We start from the raw sequence: 18,475 nt of genomic DNA on the forward strand, positions 1-18,475 counted from the left end.
TGCACTATAGTGGTGCCATTATTTCCGGCGCTCACCTCCCAGGATGATAGATAATACTTCCATTTAGCACTGTATTTTCAGTGTGGGGTCTTCCTTGGCTTATTTTTCTTCTGTTATCTCCTTCATCTGTCTGATATTAGGAAGGGAGGCTCTAGCATACTTGCCTATTTTTGCATGTGCAGGCAATACACAGTTGGCTTCCGGCTACATGAGCTGGAAACAGTGCCGATGCCTGGCTCTCCAAGAGCGTGCAGGAGGAGAAAGTCTTGTGCATGAGACCTCACCTGCCCGGACTTCTCTAAGGCATTCAATTTTGTGCCTTAACAGAAATATGACGGAACAGGGATAAGCAGAGAAACGCGGTAGAGAAGAAAGTGGCTGAAGGCAAGAAACGCTGGGTAGCTTTGTTAAAGAAAGTATGGACTTGGGGTTATGAGCGTGGTTTCTCAAACGTCTATTTAAAAACCCATCTTGCTCAAAATGGTGTTTATTTACAATGACACAAGAAGTAATAGGGCGTTGAGGAAACCTTGCAGGGCTGGAGAGCATCACTGAAAGGGAGGGGACGCACAAGCAGGATCTGGTGGTGGTGAAGCTGGAGTGGGATGAGCTGCAGCTCAGGGAAGTTTGAGGTCAAACTCGGAGGGGGTTTTGCTGCAAACCGTGAGATCACCATGTGAAAATAGCAGAGGAGGAAAAGTTCTTAACGTCTTGGTCTATAATATGAATAAGCCACTGGTGAATGCAGCCGTGAAAAGCATTTTTTTTTTCAGGATGACTCTTCTTAGAGATGAAAGTATTAATGGAGCAGCCAGCCAAGGCTTTGGTAAGACCTTGTCTGGAATAATCCCCATCTTCAAGAAAATAAACTGCTGAAACATGTGCAGAGGAGCATGAGCCTTTTGTTTGAAGGATAGGTGTGGACATAAATGACCTCTGCAAGTCTATGAGAGAAGGACAATAACCTTCTAAGAAATAGGGACATTGATTTGGGCAGAGAATGAGGAAATAAGAAGTAGCCTTGTGTCAAATGAGGCAGGAAGCTGGGAATTGGAATTTTTGGTCAGGGCTGAGGTTCTGGAATAGCTTTCCAAAGTTACCAAAGAAGAAGAGAAGCTAAACATGAATATGGTGAAGCTTGATTAGGCTTATGAACATGATTGTGATCCAAGAGTCTGTAGTAACTGAGACACAGATTCAGCCACCAGGATTTCTTCAGCTCTTCGTTAACTGAGAAGCTGGTGGCTGTAGCTGAACTCTGAGAAGGAGGATGTGATACTGGTGAAGGCGGCAAAACACGGCTTAGAGGAAATATCTACTCGATATTCATTCCCCCAGGTTTTTCACTTGTAGGAGCATTATTAAAGGCAAAGCTCCTATCTTTCTCCCTGCATGTCTCCTTCCTCGTCGATTCCACTGTTAGAGGCGCAATGGCCCGTTCGGTCGTGATGCTGTCACCATAGCATCGTATCTAAAAAGAACAGGTTTATTCTTAGAGGGCGACATGAGTTTGCAGCCTAGCAGGTGGTCTCCTAAGGACCACAGACCTGGAAAAGTCTTTGCTTGGTGTGCTGATTTGCCTGAGCTTGACTATGATTTCTTCTGTCAACAGCAGCAGCCTCCATCCAGCTGTCATGCGGTTGTCAGTTATTATATTCCAGAGGAATAGCTGTTTTCTTACTGCCTGCCTCATGTTATCTGGAACTTGTTCCTGGTGATTACAGATTTTTACACCTCCAATGCAAAGTCCAAAAGCTATTACTTTGATCTAAATTGCTTTCAGGGCCATTGTGTGATTCTCTAACAGAATAACGAACAAAGCCAGATTTCTAAAAACATTTGTGGCCTGTTCCCGACACCGCTTCACTGAGGACAGCAACTTTTCCCCCATTCTCCATTGTTGCCCCAGGTCCTTTCCATCTCCTTCCAGCCTGCTGCCACAAGTCCTCCATCCTTCACATCCTTCATTAGAGCATTTCAAGCTCTATTTCCACAGTCCTTTCAGCCCCAGCTTGTGCCCTGATGGCAGCTTGTCCCGAGCTCTCCACGTACTGACCAGCTGGTTGGTACGTGCGTTCGGGTTTTCTAGCAAACACCGCCGTAAGACGACTGAGCTGTCTGTGCCCTTCCTTGCTAGGACCAGCACTTGGGATCTCTGTTCCCTAGTACCAGGTTTTGAGGAGCCATAAGGGAGTCAATGTTTTTGTAGCCCCTCACGTGCTCAAAATAATAAGTTTAATGATTTGGGTGAGCATGGGAGAGGTGTCACTGACAAAACGCTGTAGAAGTCTTTCTGCTTCAGGAAACCAGGTTAAATATGTTTTTTTTAAAAAAAAAAAAAATAAAAAAGAGATGCTGTTGCTAATGGCTGGCTGGAGGAGAATATATCTTCCAGGGTGTTTTGTAACTGTCAGAGATGCTCAATACTGTATTTATCCTGAATGTTTGTGAACCTCATTATCACCGAAGTGCTCTGGTGTGTGAGAAGGTGTGAAATGACAGGAGTGTGCACAGCTTGAGACTTTTTCCTTTCGTGGATCCCGGTGTTTTATATGAATGTCATTTTCACTGTACCGATGGGGAGATGGAGGTATGAAGAAATAAAATACCTTACTCAACCGAGATCATAAAATAAGTCAGAGTTGAGAGCAGACTCAAGGTCTTTAGACTTTCACCGTGTGCTTCAATCGACCGCTTCTCAAGTGTCCTAAGTAATGCAAAATGTTTGAAAAATAAAAGATTAAATAGGCCTTGTTGAAGCTTCTGGCAAATTGCACATTAACTTTAATAAGGTCAGGATTTAATCCCCCGTATCCCTGAATTTGTTTAGCATTTTAACAAGTACTAAAGTCACTGGTACAATGCTGTCTTGTGGCTATTCAGAATAGGCAGTTAGTACACTCATGATGCACACAGGGTACTTATTTAAATACTCTACCCTAATGTGAAGTGGGAATGGAAAACCTATTTCTTGGTTGTTTTTTTTCTTAAAAAGATTATTTTTCACATTCATGTTTTAATTTTGTTTGCTCCCTAGTTGGCAGGTGAGAGAGGCTCGAGTTACTGTATGTTGTGATCTGTCTTTTATTTGCAGTACTTTATTTGCTATTTCATAGCTGACTCTGGATTTAGCTAAAGACCTGCTACTGGAAGATGTCAGGATGTTTCATCTGTGTCCCTGTAGGGAAAATACACACGGCCTGACTTTCTGGAGCTGTTCCATAATTAGAAGGAAGGCGTTTAGTTAGATTATCACTGTAGATCTAACATACCCTGATGAAAATGCCGTTCTCCTCTAGTGTGTCCTTTAGTCACAATGCGAAGTGCTCATTTCCTCTAATTGAAGCTCTTTGAAGTATGTTGTGTTGGCTCTGCAGTGTCTTATTTACTCAAAGAAATCCACTGAATAAATGAACTGGTTAGCTAATTGTATTTTGCCTCAACTTTTTGGCATGCGAGTGTAAGAGGTGAAGAATTTTTCATAGACCCTTTGGCTTTATAGAAAAAAAAAGAGCAGAGAAAACGGGAGGAAAGTAAAGCACAGGACCCTCGTTATGCTGGAGAAACTTGTGCCAAAATTGGAGTGCGATGCTGAAAAGGGAGGTGAATCCTGGAGTCTGAAGCTCTTGGTTTTGTTCTTAACAGTCAAGAAAAAACACTTTTCTTGCCCCTCTTGCCTCAGACTTCTACAAAGCCAAAGCAGCACAAGGATCGGGTCTTTAGGACCCTTGAAGACCTTTATCTTTTATACAGCTACTGCCAAAAATAGCAATTGTTAATGGGGGCCATGATGTGAATGCAAGTCCTTAAGGAACTGAATAGATCAATTAATACATTTTACGGAGGTCATCAGACAGCTGCTAGATGGTGATGACTTTCAATCACTACTGAACCAAGATGGATTAAGCTAATTACATTACCAATTCCCCGAACCATCCCATTCTCTGTATGTTTTTTGTGATAGTCTTTTCTTTCCTCTGTTGAATGCTTGCATGGATAAAGAAAAAAGGAGGAATGCTCACCAAGGAGCATTTCAGCCCTGTTTTGAGACCAACCTGTTGGACAGTGTACCAAGTATCTTTGGTGTTTGTGTAGTCCTTATTTCCCTGTGGAAAATCTGAGGGGGTTGGGATTACGCAGTCGAGCACTTGGGTGGCATGTTATCAGAGGTGCCAGGGTGGAGCTGGAGCAGGGGGAGGGAGGAGCATTTGGAATCACCCTATAGTACAGCGTTAGGTATAAGGCGAGTGTGGAGTGGGATGTGCCAATAATCCACGTCTTTCTTTTTCAGCTTGATCTGGATGCATAAATCCTCCTTTCCCTAAGGGATGGTATCCCACTTTCCTAATCTCCAGAGGGACAAACTGCTCAGGAAGGCAGTCGACAGGCCAAACCTGGTCTTGCTTTCAAATTTCGTTGTAGTACCTCCCGTGGAGAACAGAAGGAGGGAGTTCTGCCATCTGCAGACTCCTGATTTACATTCCCATAGGAAGGCCCTAGACTTTCTGGCTGGGTTTTGCTGCAAATCATTTGCTAATCATTTTTAAGCAGCTAGAGTCCCAATATAAAAATGTTGTAATTCTGATGAATTTTCCCTGATGGACATTCAACTGGGAGACTGCAGAAAGATGTGGTCTTGTTCCCAATCGCCTGTCTCCAGCAACAGATACCATGAAGAACATCTGACCTGGAGTCTTAGGCGAGGCACGGGCTTGGCTGGATGCTCCTTTTTCTTCCAGACTTCCAAGTGAAGAACTAAGAGCAAAATTACGACCCATTTCTCAGGGTTGTAAAAGCATAATTTTGTCTTCACTCTTATTACTAAAATAAAATCTGTAGCTTTTTCCCTTCATTTTTTTCCTGCTTTTAGCTGTGTTTTGTCTGGGTTATTTCTCGTTCAGCCAAAGACTTGAAACAAAGGTAATTCAGATAAGTTCTGTGGTCAGCTATTTGGGATCTTGGCTTAGGTGACTGTAATGGCGCTTTATGGTGTATTGTCCACTAATGCAGTTGTTTGAGGTTTTTGTTTTTCCTTTTACATGCAGAGATATCCCAATGCCCCTAGTCAGCTCTGGAGTGGAGCACGGGAACCTGAGAGAGCTTGCCTTGGCCAGGATGAAAGATCTTGGGACACAGGTAAGATACTTCTCAATTGGTATTGAGGGAGAGCTGCTTGATGACTTTACACAAAGCAGCAGCGAGGAAAGTGATGACCAAAAGACAGGATAAGAGCCAGGTTTACTGCTGAACTAAAATGATCTGCAAAGGTCTTTCAGAAAAATTGTAATGACTGAAAAGCACCTTGATGTTACTTCTGAAAAGCTGGGTTTGTTTGGTTGATTTTTATTTTAGCACTTTCACCTCCTTCCTGAAGGTACTTGGTAACTAGTTTGTGATATTCCATTTTTTAACAGAACGAACCCTTTAAATCAGAGAGAAGGCAGGAAGGTTTCTTTTTAATTTATGCTATTAGAATTTCTCCTTCCTTTATTTTTCCCACGCATGCACTTTCTTGACTGAACAATTGGAAGAAAAGCTCTTAGTCTGAGGCCAGAGAAATATTGTAAGAGAAGATTTCAGCACAAACAAATGAGACTTGATATTCTTGATATTTCTAAGATAAAATAAAAATACGAGCGGGGGTGGAAAGAAGGAGGGGGAGGGAGGAATTGTGTTTATATTTGAAGTCAGAAAGTGGTACGTATACCCAGTCTTGATTTTTCTCGGAAGGTCACTGTGGCAGTTGGCATGCACGGTGTCCCTCATGGTCTGCCCTGACACTGCCCACTGTTTGAACCTCCCTCCGAAACCCACTTAATAGCCACAGTTTGCCGGTCCTCCAGCAGAGTTATGCCCAGGTCCTGCCTTTCTTGGGCTGTCCGACTTCCTAGACAAAACATCACGCAAACCTCGTGCTCCTTGAGACTATTGCAAAGGGCTTCAGTTGCTTTGGTGTCCTGGTGTTCAGGCAGGGGCAGATCCTCACAACTGTTCTGTGTGTTCATTACCATTCAGCACTCCTTCTTTCTAGCTTACCTTTTCTTAAAGAGGTCTTAAGGCATTACTGCATCCAGCAATAGTAAAGTCTTCTGAAGTACAGTCTATGCCTGTAGCCCCACATCAACTTGAGCTGCTGGCCTATGTTGTTGGTATTTAATGTGGATAGTTCTCTAGGCTACATCTAGCTCTTTACTGCCTTTGCCTTCTTGCTTGGATCTTGCCGTTGCAGTGCAAAAGATCAGAAAATAAACTCCAGACTGTCTTCCTTCCAGCTGGGCTTTCCATACCGCTTAATCTCTCCTAAGCTGATGCCCTGGACTCTGTCCTTAAGTCATTCTCCCAGTCTCTCTCCAGTAGCAAGCCAGGATTTGGCAGACATCTTTGCCAGCCACAGAAGCTTCCATCCCTCCTGCTGGCCTTTCACTTCAAAACCAGGCAGGGGAGACAACCTCCATGGTGCAGCTAGGCCTTTTCAGTTGAGCTCTTTAGGGCTACATTTGAACTCTTCCCGGGGTTTGATACTAAACCACATCATTTGATCTGAACTTGATCAAGAGCAGCTGGAGAAGCAGGGATAGCTGATCGATGGCAGCCAGGGCTGAGCTGAACCATTAAAGGACTTGTCAAGCTGGCAGTCGTCGCTTTTAGAAGAACCAAATCTGTAAATATCTCTGCTGTGCAGATGATTATAGATTTTAATTTAGTGAGGCAGAAACTCTGCAGCTGGCGGAATGAGGAACCAAACAGGCTGCTTGAAATGTAAGGTACTGTTGTGTGTTTCTTGTGTCATAGGAGAAAACTATAAATATACATTTATCCTCTTGTCTCTTAGCTTGGAAAGGAGAGGAAAAGGCCAAAGCAAGGAAGAAACTTGTAGGAATCTTATATTTGCAGGCTCAGTAGCAAAGATCAACCAGCCCATCAGCTCCGACATCTGTCTTTGGGAAATGGCTTGGTGAGGAGTGTGTTTGAGGGATGGGGATCAGTCATGCCAACACTGCAACTTGTGCCTGGGGTTGTTGGAAAGAAACTTTTCTTGAGGAGCTGTGTTGGTGGGACCAGATGCTGGCCTTCGTGATTGCCCAACACGGAGAAGTGGAGGTACACAGTTGGGACATGGAATTTTAAAGCAGCATCCCAGAATACGTTGTCCTTCCTCAGTTCTGGGGTTCTTAATGAAGAGTATATCACAGAATCACAGAATCCCAGACCGGTGGGGGTTGGAAGGGCCCTCTGGAGCTCATCCCGTCCCACCCCCTGCGTGAGCAGGCACCCCCAGAGCAGGGGCACAGGGCCGCGTCCAGGCGGGGGGTGAATGTCTCCAGGGAAGGGACCCCACAGCCTCCCTGGGCAGCCTGTGCCCCTGCTCTGGCACCCGCACAGGGAAGGGGTTTGTCCTCATGTTCAGGTGGAACTTCCCGTGTTCCAGCTTGTGCCCGTGGCCCCTTGGCCTGGTGTTGGGCACCGCTGAAAAGAGCCCGGCCCCATCCCCCTGACACCCGCCCTTCAGATATTTATAAGCATTGATGAGATCCCCCCTCAGCCTTCTCTTCTCCAGGCTGAACAGACCCAGGTCTCTCAGCCTTTCCTCACGAGGGAGATGCTCCAGCCCCTGATCCCCTTGGCAGCTCTGCCCTGGCCTTGCTCCAGCAGTTCCCTGCCCTTCTTGCACTGGGGGGCCCAGAACTGGCCGCAGCCCCCCAGATGTGGCCTCAGTGGGGCAGAGCAGAGGGGGAGGAGAACCTCCCTCGCCCTGCTGCCCACACGCCTTTCCATGCACCCCAGGGCACCGCTGGCCCCTTTGGCCCCAAGGGCCCGGTGCTGGCTCAGGGTCACCTCGCTGCCCCCCAGCACCCCCAGGGCCTCTCAGCAGAGCCGCCCTCCAGCAGGTCCCCCCCAGCCTGTGCTGGTGCGGGGGGCTGTTCCTCCCCAGGGGCAGGGCCTGGCACTGGCTCTGGTTGAATTCCCTGAGGCTCCCCCGGGCCCAGCTCTCCAGCCTGGCCAGCTCTTGCTGGGTGCCAGCACAGCCTCTGGTGCATCAGCCGCCCCTCCCAGCTCGGTACCGTCAGCGAACTTGCTGAGGTTACGCTCTGTCCCATCGTCCAGGTCACTGATGGATCTATCAAACAGGTCAGGGCCCAGCACAGACCCCTGGGGAACACCGCTAGTTACGGGCCTCCAGCCAGACCCTGCCCCAGTGACCACGACCTTCTGAGTCCTGTTGTTGAGCCTTTCACTGGGCTGTTTGAGTAGCTGGGAAATTGTAAAGCAGAGAGGAGTTTGTCTGCTCTAGAATCCTGATACAACAGTGACTCTCAGTTTTACTCCCCGTCCACTCTAAAAACCAAACAAAAACCCCTGCTTTTTCTGCTCTTTGGGAGATTGTTGCTTTATACTGATAATGGAATTTAAAAGCATTCCGAGGACAGGGCATGAGGCAGACCTGTGCTTGTTCTGGGTACTCTGAGTTTCTGCGTGAATTGCATTTTCACACACTTTTTCCCCATCTAAAAGTCTGGCTTTTGGAAATACCTGGGCAGGTAGGTGCTCTTGCTGTTAGGGCAATTTTAGCCCATTGGTGGAGTTTATCTTCCTTCCCTCCAAGTACAGCAGTGCTCGTGGAATGAAGCGAGCGTTTGCAAGTCATCTGCTTTGGGTAAAAGTATCGTGGCTGCACTTCTGGTTAAGCCTAGCACTGAACTTCCCAATAAACCCGCTAAGACGTGAATGCGCGCAGTCCCTCGCGGTAGGAGTGCTTGTGCTATCAGAACTGTTATCTTATGTGAATGGGTGCCAAATTACTCCATTTTCATTAGCTTTGCTGAGAAGCACAAAAGTTAATGCAAGCTATAACCCGTCTCTCAGGCACTGAGCTTGGAACCTAGTCTCTAAGGTTCCAGAATTCTAAGGGAGGGAAGATTTCTTTTGGCTGTCTTCTGTTTTCTCCATCACTGGTCCCAAGCCTCAGTGATGCTCTGTGGATGCCAGATCAGTGTTAGATTTGCTCTCCGATATTTGGGTAGGACTTCTGCAACAGCTTTCATGTGATGGTTTAAAAGCAAGAAAAAGGTTGCTGAGATTAAAAACCTGGCTATTTAAGCACTCTCTGGTGCCTCAGCGTAGATTTTGCTGATGTTAGGCCTTCCCAATGTAGGGTAAAAATGGATTATGGCAAAGTGTCTTTTTTTTCTCTGTTATTCTTTCACGTATGTTGACTTTGCCTCCAGACCCTGCTGTTTGTGAATCAAAGGCTACATTTCCTCATGAGCCATAATGGTTGCTTAGTGAATTGATTTTTGCCAGCATGTCTTTCCATTTAGCACTAAGACCTCTTTCTGAGGTGTATTAGGTATGGATGGGTGAGCATTTTTATTTTGAAGTCTACCCATTTGAAATTCATCCTTGCAACTTCATGCTATTTCAGCTTAGTTTTGAACCCAATAGGTGGCCGGAAGTCGTGTGTTTCAGAGCTTAATGTTTTTCTCCCATGTAATTTTTGTTTTCCTCCCTTTCTTTTCCTAGTGTCGTGATGTAAGGACAAGAGAGGTTGGAATTCAAGAAATCCACCATAAAGTGAGACCGTACCAGGTAAAATTTATCTTTTTTTCTAGGAGCTTGTTTCAGACACAATTTGTTACCTGTGTTTGGTGCGGAGGCGTTGGGACCCATTTGTTGCACGTCCAATCCTGCGGTTTGCCTTTGTAGCTGGATGCAATTTTCCATTTATTTTCACAGCAGCTTTGGATGTCTCTTATTTGAGCATAGTCAGTCACATGTTGAAATATATGGACCGCCGTGTTCAATAAACTGACTACAGCCAGCTGTTATTTTGGTATTTGCGCTGTAATAACAAAAAAGCAGCTCTTTCTTACTGCTTCTCACCCTTCCCTTTTCTCCATCCTCATTACACATTTGGATTTAGAAAATACCAAAACCACAGGGTGTGTGTGCTGAACGGGAACGAATATTTAGCAAGATGAATTTACAGCCTTTTTTTGTGAACGTGCATGTTTATATTGGCGAACAGTATATGTATAAATACACTTCTGCCCATGTATATATGTATTTATATGTGAGAAGATCCAGTCAGTGTATGACACTTATGTTGCTTTTTACCTTCCTAAAATAGTCCACAAAAAGATTGCTATGCTTATTTTATAGAAAGCAGAATGTTCACTGCTGAACTTCAAGCATCCAATTTAGGACACTAATCCTCCAGCTGGCTGGAGTTACAAGGAGGATCTGTCCTTCCAGAAGGCTGTCAGGAGGTCCGTGGCCATGTACGGCACCCCGGCAGATGAGCTTCCTAAGATCACACAGGGTTGGGTCCCTCTCAGTAGGCATGTATGCTCGGGCTAGTAAATCATACCCTGGAAGTATTCTCTTCCTCCTCCTTTGTGGACATTAAAGAAGGACTTGAAATGAATTGTAGAGTTTGTCCAACATATACCTCCTTTATTTTCAGACAATAGTTCTTTGTGCCAGGCAGAAGATACTGCTACCCCCAGGCAGGCAGCTGAATCAGCGTGGCACTTACCTCCTCCTCTTCTGTGCAATGGGCACGTACCCACTTTCTAAATGTCAGCCACCGAACTGGGGTTAGGCTTTCTAGGCGTCAGCACAGGAAGAGATTCCTAACAGAGGTCCTCTCAGCTGTGCTTTGGAAGCTCCACTGATTGTTTAGGCTTCAAAGAGGCTGTGAGTTTGGTGCCAGAAGTGAAGTAGCATGAATATTCTCTGAGTTTGGCATCTGAAAGATGTTCTCACTGTGCAAATCAGAGATTACTGGGAGCCATATTCTGGTTTTCTCCAGCTATTACGTGTGTTCAGATGGAGCGCGATACTTCCCATCTTGCATAACAGAAATCCACTATGGAAATGTATAACCATCCCAGATTATCTTGCTCTTGCCAGACTTCTGCAAGAACTGAGGCTGTACGGACTCGTTTGTACCTGGGCCATGCAGCCTTTGTGCTCTGCTCCCATTGTCTGATCCGTGGTCATTTCACGAAATATCTTCCAAAGACGGCTGTTGTCAGCAGTGCTAATCTAATTTAAATTTTAAATTTCTTGAGTAGTTAGCAAATAGCTTATCACAGGGTTTTCAAAGCAACGTTATGTTGAAAATTCCCTTTGTTAAACTCATCTGTCTGAGTGGCAGGAGGATGTCATTATGTAGTCTTAGCAAAATTTATCATGACAGCAAGCAAGAGAAATATTCTGAAGATGGTATAATTTTTCATGCGCTTTAGACTAATGACAAGGTATGATGTGTTTCTTGGCTTCATAAGTAAACAACACATCCTCTCGATAAGAGAGGCTATCATGTCGGATCTAAAATAAATTAATCGCTTGCTGTAATTAGGTACACTTCATGCAGCTTCTTTCTGTTAAGGATCGGTAGGCAGTGGTGTGTCTGCTCTTAAAAGTTTTTTTTTTTTTTAAATGAATTGGAATTAGATTACTTGCCCATAGCTGGTTTTGTACAGAGCCGTCTCTAAGCTGCCTTTTCAATTAGTGGCATTTCTCCGTAGCAGCAGAAGGTATTCGCTCCCTCTCAGAAGGGTTAAGGCTACATAGTGCTACGTAATAGCCTTAAAAATGCTCTAGTGAATTGTTGCTGTAAAGAGATGTTGGACTGACAGTTTTTGAAAGAGAAGGGGCAATGACAGCTCTGTTACAGATATGAACGTACATTAGTGTTGAATCAGAAAGCGTAAGACGTAGAAGCTGCTCTTCCTCCAAAGCTTGGGCGTTTGTATCAAGCTAATGATCTTAGTATAGAGCCTTAGTAGGAATAAGGCACATTTTTAAGCTGAGAGTAGCTGCTTTAGGTCAAGAATGTAGTCCGCAACTGGGTTTTGCCTTTGTCAAAATAAGTTTAAAACAGGCGGTGCCAGATATTTAATAGGATTGCATACTGAAATGGTGATCCACCCTGATGGATCTTACTCTTACCCAGCACACAGGGTGGTTTACGGACAAGGGACTGACGCTGGGAACTGCAGCATGCTGCCATGCATCGCTGCATACCGATCGGCCAGGAGGTGGCTTTGGCCTCGTTTGGACCAGTATCGCAGAAGGAAAAGGCTTTCTATGTCTTATGAGTCCCTGAAAACCCTTTGAGGGGATTTATGTATCCGAGGACCCTCTGTGCCCAGGGAAGTGGGCACAATCCAATAGGGACTTTTCTGAGCATATCAACGCATCTGGTGCGTGCGCACGATGCACACAATGTAAAGCCTCCTGGGGAAGGTTCCTGTAGGCTTACTTCATTTCTGTCTACATGTGGCTCTCAGGCTGGAGGTGAGCATAACAGGGCATCTAGTCCCTACCGGAGGGCAAGCAACGGAGCCACGTTTTCTACTTGTTTTGTTTTGCCCTTGGGAGAAACCAGGAGTTCTCCAATCTTGCCATTTCGAACTCTTAGTATAGCAGTGACTAATAATATTTTCTGCTTTTTTATAAATTAGCAGTAAGCTTTAACCTAACTGCTTTTCCACATATGGAATTTAACTGCAGAACCTGGGTATTTTAAGAGTCTCGTACTCTTTTATTTTCCAGTACATTTCCATTTTCCTAGTGGTGTTACGTACCCAATGGTAGATCTGGATCAGTGTGTGTCAGCCGTCGTGACAGACAAGCGGAGTGGGGTTGTGCTCTTGGACAATTTGGCACATCGGCAGACATCTGTCTGGGCGCTTACCCCGTGAGCCGTACGTCAGTGTTGAAATGAGCCTTGCTTCTGTAGTCAGTAAGGGATTTAATTGTGAGCTGTGTTCACCCAGGCTTCGTCATGGAGCAGAGCAGGCAGGCGACAGAATCCCTTATGGCTTTTCTGTAAACAAATCTTTAATTCATGGATTTCTGGGTGTTAGAGGATTTGCAAAAAAAAAACCCTGAAGTCCTGTGCTTTAGTCTTCATAGAAGTACTAGGAAGAGCATGGCAAGGTATGCACAGGGGTCAGTCCTATACTGTACTGCTGGGATGTAAAGGTTGGAAACACGAGGGCATCTGCTGACACTTGCCATTCACGTTTGAATTCCTAAAGTTAAAGGAGTCTCTCAAAATGATGGCAGGTGTATCTACGTGGTGGTTTTATTTCAGATCAGGGGTGTGCTTGTGCAGCAAATCCTCCCATGGTTCCCCGCTTGGAAAGCATCAGGAAGCACAGAAACCTGGTTTCTTTCACATTAATTTAGAAAGTGCCTTAATTAATTAAGAATAATTTGGGAGCACACCTAAGGTATGCCAGCTGGTAGTAGGTGCCTAGTTCATGGGGTGAGACTGGGACTAGTCCATACTGTAAACCTCCCAACATATATTTTGTCATCAGGCTCTCAATATTGCGAACTATTGCTGCCGCTCCTCCGTGGAGCCAGACAATTTGGGAAGTAATTTTGACCTGCTCAGCAGCTGGTTGTTACAGGTGGGCAAGGGAGGCCCTACAGCAAGGATGGGCAGCTATTCCAGCTCTACCATATCAATTGAAAACACAAACAGTGACTCATTTTGTCACCAAAGGTGTGACATTATCATCATCGACTACGGGTTACATCGAGTAAACTCGGTGCTACCTCCGCTGAATAGAAACACAGCTACCGTTATGTGAGGTTGGATCAGATCTTCTGTTGCCATGAGGAAGTCTTGTCTTGGGTCCTGGGGCTGCTACTTGGTGATGGTAGGTCAGGACTCTCTGAAAAGGAAGTTTTTTCTTCATCCTGCTCTCTTATCCACTAGTTACTCCTTATAGCTTCTAGGTGCTCTGCAGAAGTGATTTCTTCCACACAAGCGTGGTCTTTATTGTATTCTCCACAGCCAGGCAACTTTCACTTCACTTTTCCCTTCCACTTATTGTGATCTTCAGAGCTGCCTGTGTCTAGATTGTTATAAAAAATTGGATTTGAGGCAAGTAATATGTTGTCTCTGGTCAGTTCTTAGGGTACTTGTCTGGATGGTTTTGGTGTCTTCAGTACTATTTGAATGAGTGAGAAAATACATCCTGCTGATTCTGTAAGCCACACTTGCCCAACACCAACTCTTTCAGATCCACTGCTGTTGCGCTACACAGTTTGCTCAGGTAGATCCTGTGTGGTGCTGGAAAGAACTAATAGGTAATTAGTGAAAGAGTTGACTGCTCTGTGTCCAGAGAGGGGCAGCGGAGCTGGGGCAGGGTCTGGAGCACAAGTGTGCTGGGGGGTGGCTGAGGGGGCTGGGGGGTTTAGCCTGGAGAAGGGGGGGCTGAGGGGAGCCCTTCTCGCTCTCTGCAGCTGCCTGAGAGGGGCTGGAGTGAGGGGGGGGCTGGTCTCTGCTCCCAAGTCACCAGGGACAGGACGAGAGGAACCGGCCCCAGGCTGCGTCAGGGGAGGTTTAGGTTGGATGTGAGGGAAAATGCCTTCCCTGCCAGAGGGGTCAGGCCCTGGCACAGGCTGCCCAGAGAGGTGGGGGAGTCACCGTCCCTGGGGGGGTTCAAACACCGTGCAGCCGTGGCACTTGGGGCCATGGTTTAGGAGGCCTGGGGGTGTTGGGTTGGCAGTTGGACTCGATGATCTTAAAGGTCTTTTCCAACTTTAATAATTCTATGGTCTGTAGACATCTCAAGCCATTTCTTCTGCAAAGCAGTGGAGACATGGACCTAAACGCAGGTTTAGTGAAGTCAGATGCAAAACCACTCATTCTACATTAGCAAGTTTGTAACTGGAGCTGAACTTCAATTAGAGCACGTACCCTTGGTTAATGTAAGAGTTGCTGCCCCCATTGATTTTGCAGTGGGTGTGAAACTCAAGTAACTCAAGAAATGTAGGTTTTAGGTTTCTGACTTACAAACAGGTAACTGCGTGAGTTACCAGCCCCTCTTGAAAGCTTGTGAATAGGGACAGAAGACTAGTTCCGTCCCATTGGCAAATATATTTCTATTAAAGTATTCACATATTTTATATTTAATATGACTGCAGTAGCAGCAGTTCTTATCCACTACTGCTAAAATCCATCTAGAATTAAATTGGCCTTTAAGAAAGCACTTCATGTTTTCTCTGAATCATAATAGTTTATGGATCCATGAAATTGGTTTTGGTCTGTTCAACATGTTGCTTAAATATTTTTAAAGAAGTTTTCCTTTTGTCTTTTCTGCTTTGTATTCATTATCGCTTCTTCTCTCTGACCAGATTGAATTAGTTAGAAGGGATTATGTGGCTAATGGTGGCTGGGAGACCTTCCTGTCCTATGAAGATCCAGAGCAGGATATTCTCGTTGGGCTTCTACGGCTGCGGAAGTGTTCAGAGGAATCATTCAGACCTGAGCTGAAAGGAGGCGTTTCCATTGTCCGGGAGCTGCATGTGTATGGGAGTGTGGTCCCTGTGAGCAGTCGGGATCCTTCAAAATTTCAGCACCAGGTACTCTAAGCCGTCTTTATTCTTCATCTGTGCCTGTTTCTTGCACCCTCCTCCCCTCTCCCCAGTGTAATTGGAGAAGAACGTTACTAAATATGTGAGATTCATTCAGTTGCTTTGAATTATAGTCCGCTGCAATAGAAACAGAACTGAATTTGAGCCCCTTCTTGTGTTTCACCTACTGAAATCATGCTGCTTCTGAGTTTTTGCTAGTCATGTTTAGGCAATTGCAACTGCTCTGAGATAAAAAAAGCATGCCTGAATGCTCTCAGCGTTACTTCATACCCACACAGTATGAGCTGGATGGTAATTTGGCTTTCGAGTGCTAAGCATCTTTGGTTCTGAAGCATCTTTCCTTTGATATCCTGTACGGTACGTCAGACTTCACTGCAAACCAACTAAAAATGAAACAAAGGCGATACATCCATTGTGTCTTTTTATTTCCTTCTAAAATTGATCCTGTTCGATAGATGAGTTTCACTTCTGAAATCTGAAATAATTATATATGGGAGGTGAGATTTTCTTTGGTACTACCCAGTTTTCTGTCAAAGGAACATTTATTGAATACATCTTCCTACCAAAACAAGAAATCCAACTTTGGTTGAGATGCATAATCACTTTAAGTGATGTGGTGAGACTCCCAAGTAAAGTCTCTCCGTTGGGGCTGACAGCTTTTTGCTTCAGACACACTTGTGAGGCTGTTTCATATATATCTTAAAGCATGTGAAGAATAGAGCGGAGAGCTGTGTTTCTAATTCTTTGCAGCAACTCGTATGAATATGGCACATTATCCTTCTGCTGCATGTAACATGCTGTGGCTTGCAACAAGCAAAAATGTGAATTAAATTTTGCCCCGGTAGGTTTCAGACCTTCAGACTGAGCTTTTAAAAAAGCAATCAGTTTGTCTTCTTTGCCAGAAGGGCTCAGGGCTGATGGTTTAAATTAACTTCCCTGTATTTATTAATCTTTCCCTAAGTATATGCATTAAGATGCAGTTTTGCTAGATGCTGATGATGTGTGACCATAAAGCAGTGGCTGGGGGCGGGGGGGGGGGGGGAAGAAGCAAAAAAAAGTGGATGTTTCTGCTATAAAATAGTTAACACTTTAAAATTTAGAAAGCAAAAAGTGGTCATCTTAAGTATTTGAAAAAAAATAAATGAGAGAGAGAGGGAGAGAAAATCAATTGAAAGTAGCCTACTACAAACATTAAAATAGGCTGCAAATTGAAATTTCATGGCATATGACGCACTCATGTTCGTTCAGAATAGTCAATGTTCAAGAGGTTAATCAGAAAGTGTTCTTCACAGTTGTGGGGGCAATTTCTGATTAGAAGGACATTTTAGAGTAAAGATTTCTGTGTGTTATTTAAAAATGCCTCTAAGTGTTAAATGTTTTTTTGAATTAAATCACATCTGCTTCAGTGTGGCCACAGCCCAATTCTCTAAGTCTTGTCAGGAGACAAATGAAGGAAGAGCTGAGTATAATTCCTGCATCCTAATGTTGGGAGTGAATTAATCCAATCAATTATTCCCAGATATATAGGACAACAAAGTTGTTAAATAGAGTGGAAAGGCTCTTCCCTTATTTTGAAGCATTATTGTGATTCCAGTAGCACTCCTGCTGTGCAAGATTTCCAAATGTAAATAGAGGCATGGATCAGGTCCAGAATATTAACATGTTCTTCTGCAATTCTTTTTGATTTGGCATCTCCTATGTCACAAGCTGAGCTTAGAGCAGTACAGAGCTTAAGCCCAGCCTAGTCTGCAAGGGTCATGCAGCGGTTTGATGCAGCCTTTGCGTGTAGTCCCGACAAGCCCTGTGGTCGCTGTGTGCCTCAGTTCTTCATCCTGAAATGAGCACGGTAACAGCTCCTGACTGCCCAGATGTGGACAGGCTGGAAGGGGTCCAGAGAAGGGCCACCAAGCTGATCAAAGGATTGTGAAGCTGCCATATGAGGATAGGCTGGGAGAGCTGGGTTTGTTCAGCCTTGAGAAAAGGAGGCTCAGAGGGGATCTCATCACCACGTACCAGTACTTAAGGGGCAGCTACAAAGAAGATGGAGGCTCCCTTTTTACACAGAGTCCCATGGAGAGGACAAGGAGGGATGGACACAAATTGCTCTTGGGGAGATTCCGATTGGACACAAGAGGGAAATTTTTCACAGTGAGGACAGTCACCATTGGAATAATCTCCCCAGGGAAGGGGTTGACTCGGCCACGCTGGACACTTTCGAGAATCAGCTGGGCAGGGTGCTGGGCCGACTTGTCTAGGCTGGGCTCCTCCTAGAAAGGTTGGACTAGATGATCCCTGAGGTCCCTTCCAGCCTGGGATTCTGTCATTCTGTGACTCCCAGAGGGGTTGTGGAGATAAAGATTGTGAGGGGCAAAGGCAAGATGTCTATCAGAAACATGAACAGCAGCAGGGGTCTCTGGATCTGTAGTGTCTGGCCACCTCTGTTTCAGCTGATGTCCCCGGTCAGAATGGCACTGGAATCCTTCTGCAGTTTGACAGTGTAGGCAGTTGCATCTGGCGTTTGTGCTCTGGCTTTGTTTAATTCGCCTGCACAAAGCCGGGTCTAGTAAGGTAGACGTCAAGATGGGCGATTGTTGTTCAGGATCGGTTATCTCAGCAGGATAGACTTGTTCAGCGCCAGGAATTACAGGATGCATACCGAGTTGACTTACCATCAATGGATTTAACTTCGTTGTGTTCCTGCCACTGAGAAGCAGTCAGACACTAGAATTTCACGATCAGAAAAGAACCTTGCGAAAGCTCCACTGTAAAGCTTAGTGTCGGTACACCTCTCCTGCGGTACTCTTTTCAAGCCCTCTCCTGCAGTAAGGTTTTCATCATTCCTGTGCCAAAAATATGACTCTCTTGGAACTGTACTGATGCTTACATTCTGACCTTGCTTATGCTTTCTATTTTTACAGAACTTACCTTTTCTTCCTGTTATTTCTCCCATTATAGGGATTTGGTATGTTACTAATGGAGGAGGCAGAAAGAATAGCCAAGGAGGAGCACGGGTCATGGAAAATTGCTGTAATTTCAGGTACCTTTGCTTTATCCCTTTTTTTAAAATAGA

General features: G+C 45.0%; 1 protein-coding gene across 1 annotated transcript in view; it reads left to right on the top strand.

The window, feature by feature from the left end:
• ELP3 (elongator acetyltransferase complex subunit 3) overlaps positions 1 to 18,475 on the top strand; it is a 98,781-nt gene that overhangs the window by 55,351 nt on the left and 24,955 nt on the right. Inside the window, exons 11-14 of the mRNA XM_064448309.1 lie at positions 5,046 to 5,136; positions 9,523 to 9,588; positions 15,166 to 15,393; positions 18,361 to 18,442. Of these exons, the coding sequence (XP_064304379.1) occupies positions 5,046 to 5,136; positions 9,523 to 9,588; positions 15,166 to 15,393; positions 18,361 to 18,442 (467 nt within the window). The remainder of the gene's footprint in view (positions 1 to 5,045; positions 5,137 to 9,522; positions 9,589 to 15,165; positions 15,394 to 18,360; positions 18,443 to 18,475) is intronic.

The sequence above is a fragment of the Phalacrocorax carbo genome, chromosome 3, assembly GCF_963921805.1.
Source record: "Phalacrocorax carbo chromosome 3, bPhaCar2.1, whole genome shotgun sequence".
In the NCBI taxonomy this organism is placed as follows: Eukaryota; Metazoa; Chordata; class Aves; order Suliformes; family Phalacrocoracidae; genus Phalacrocorax; species Phalacrocorax carbo.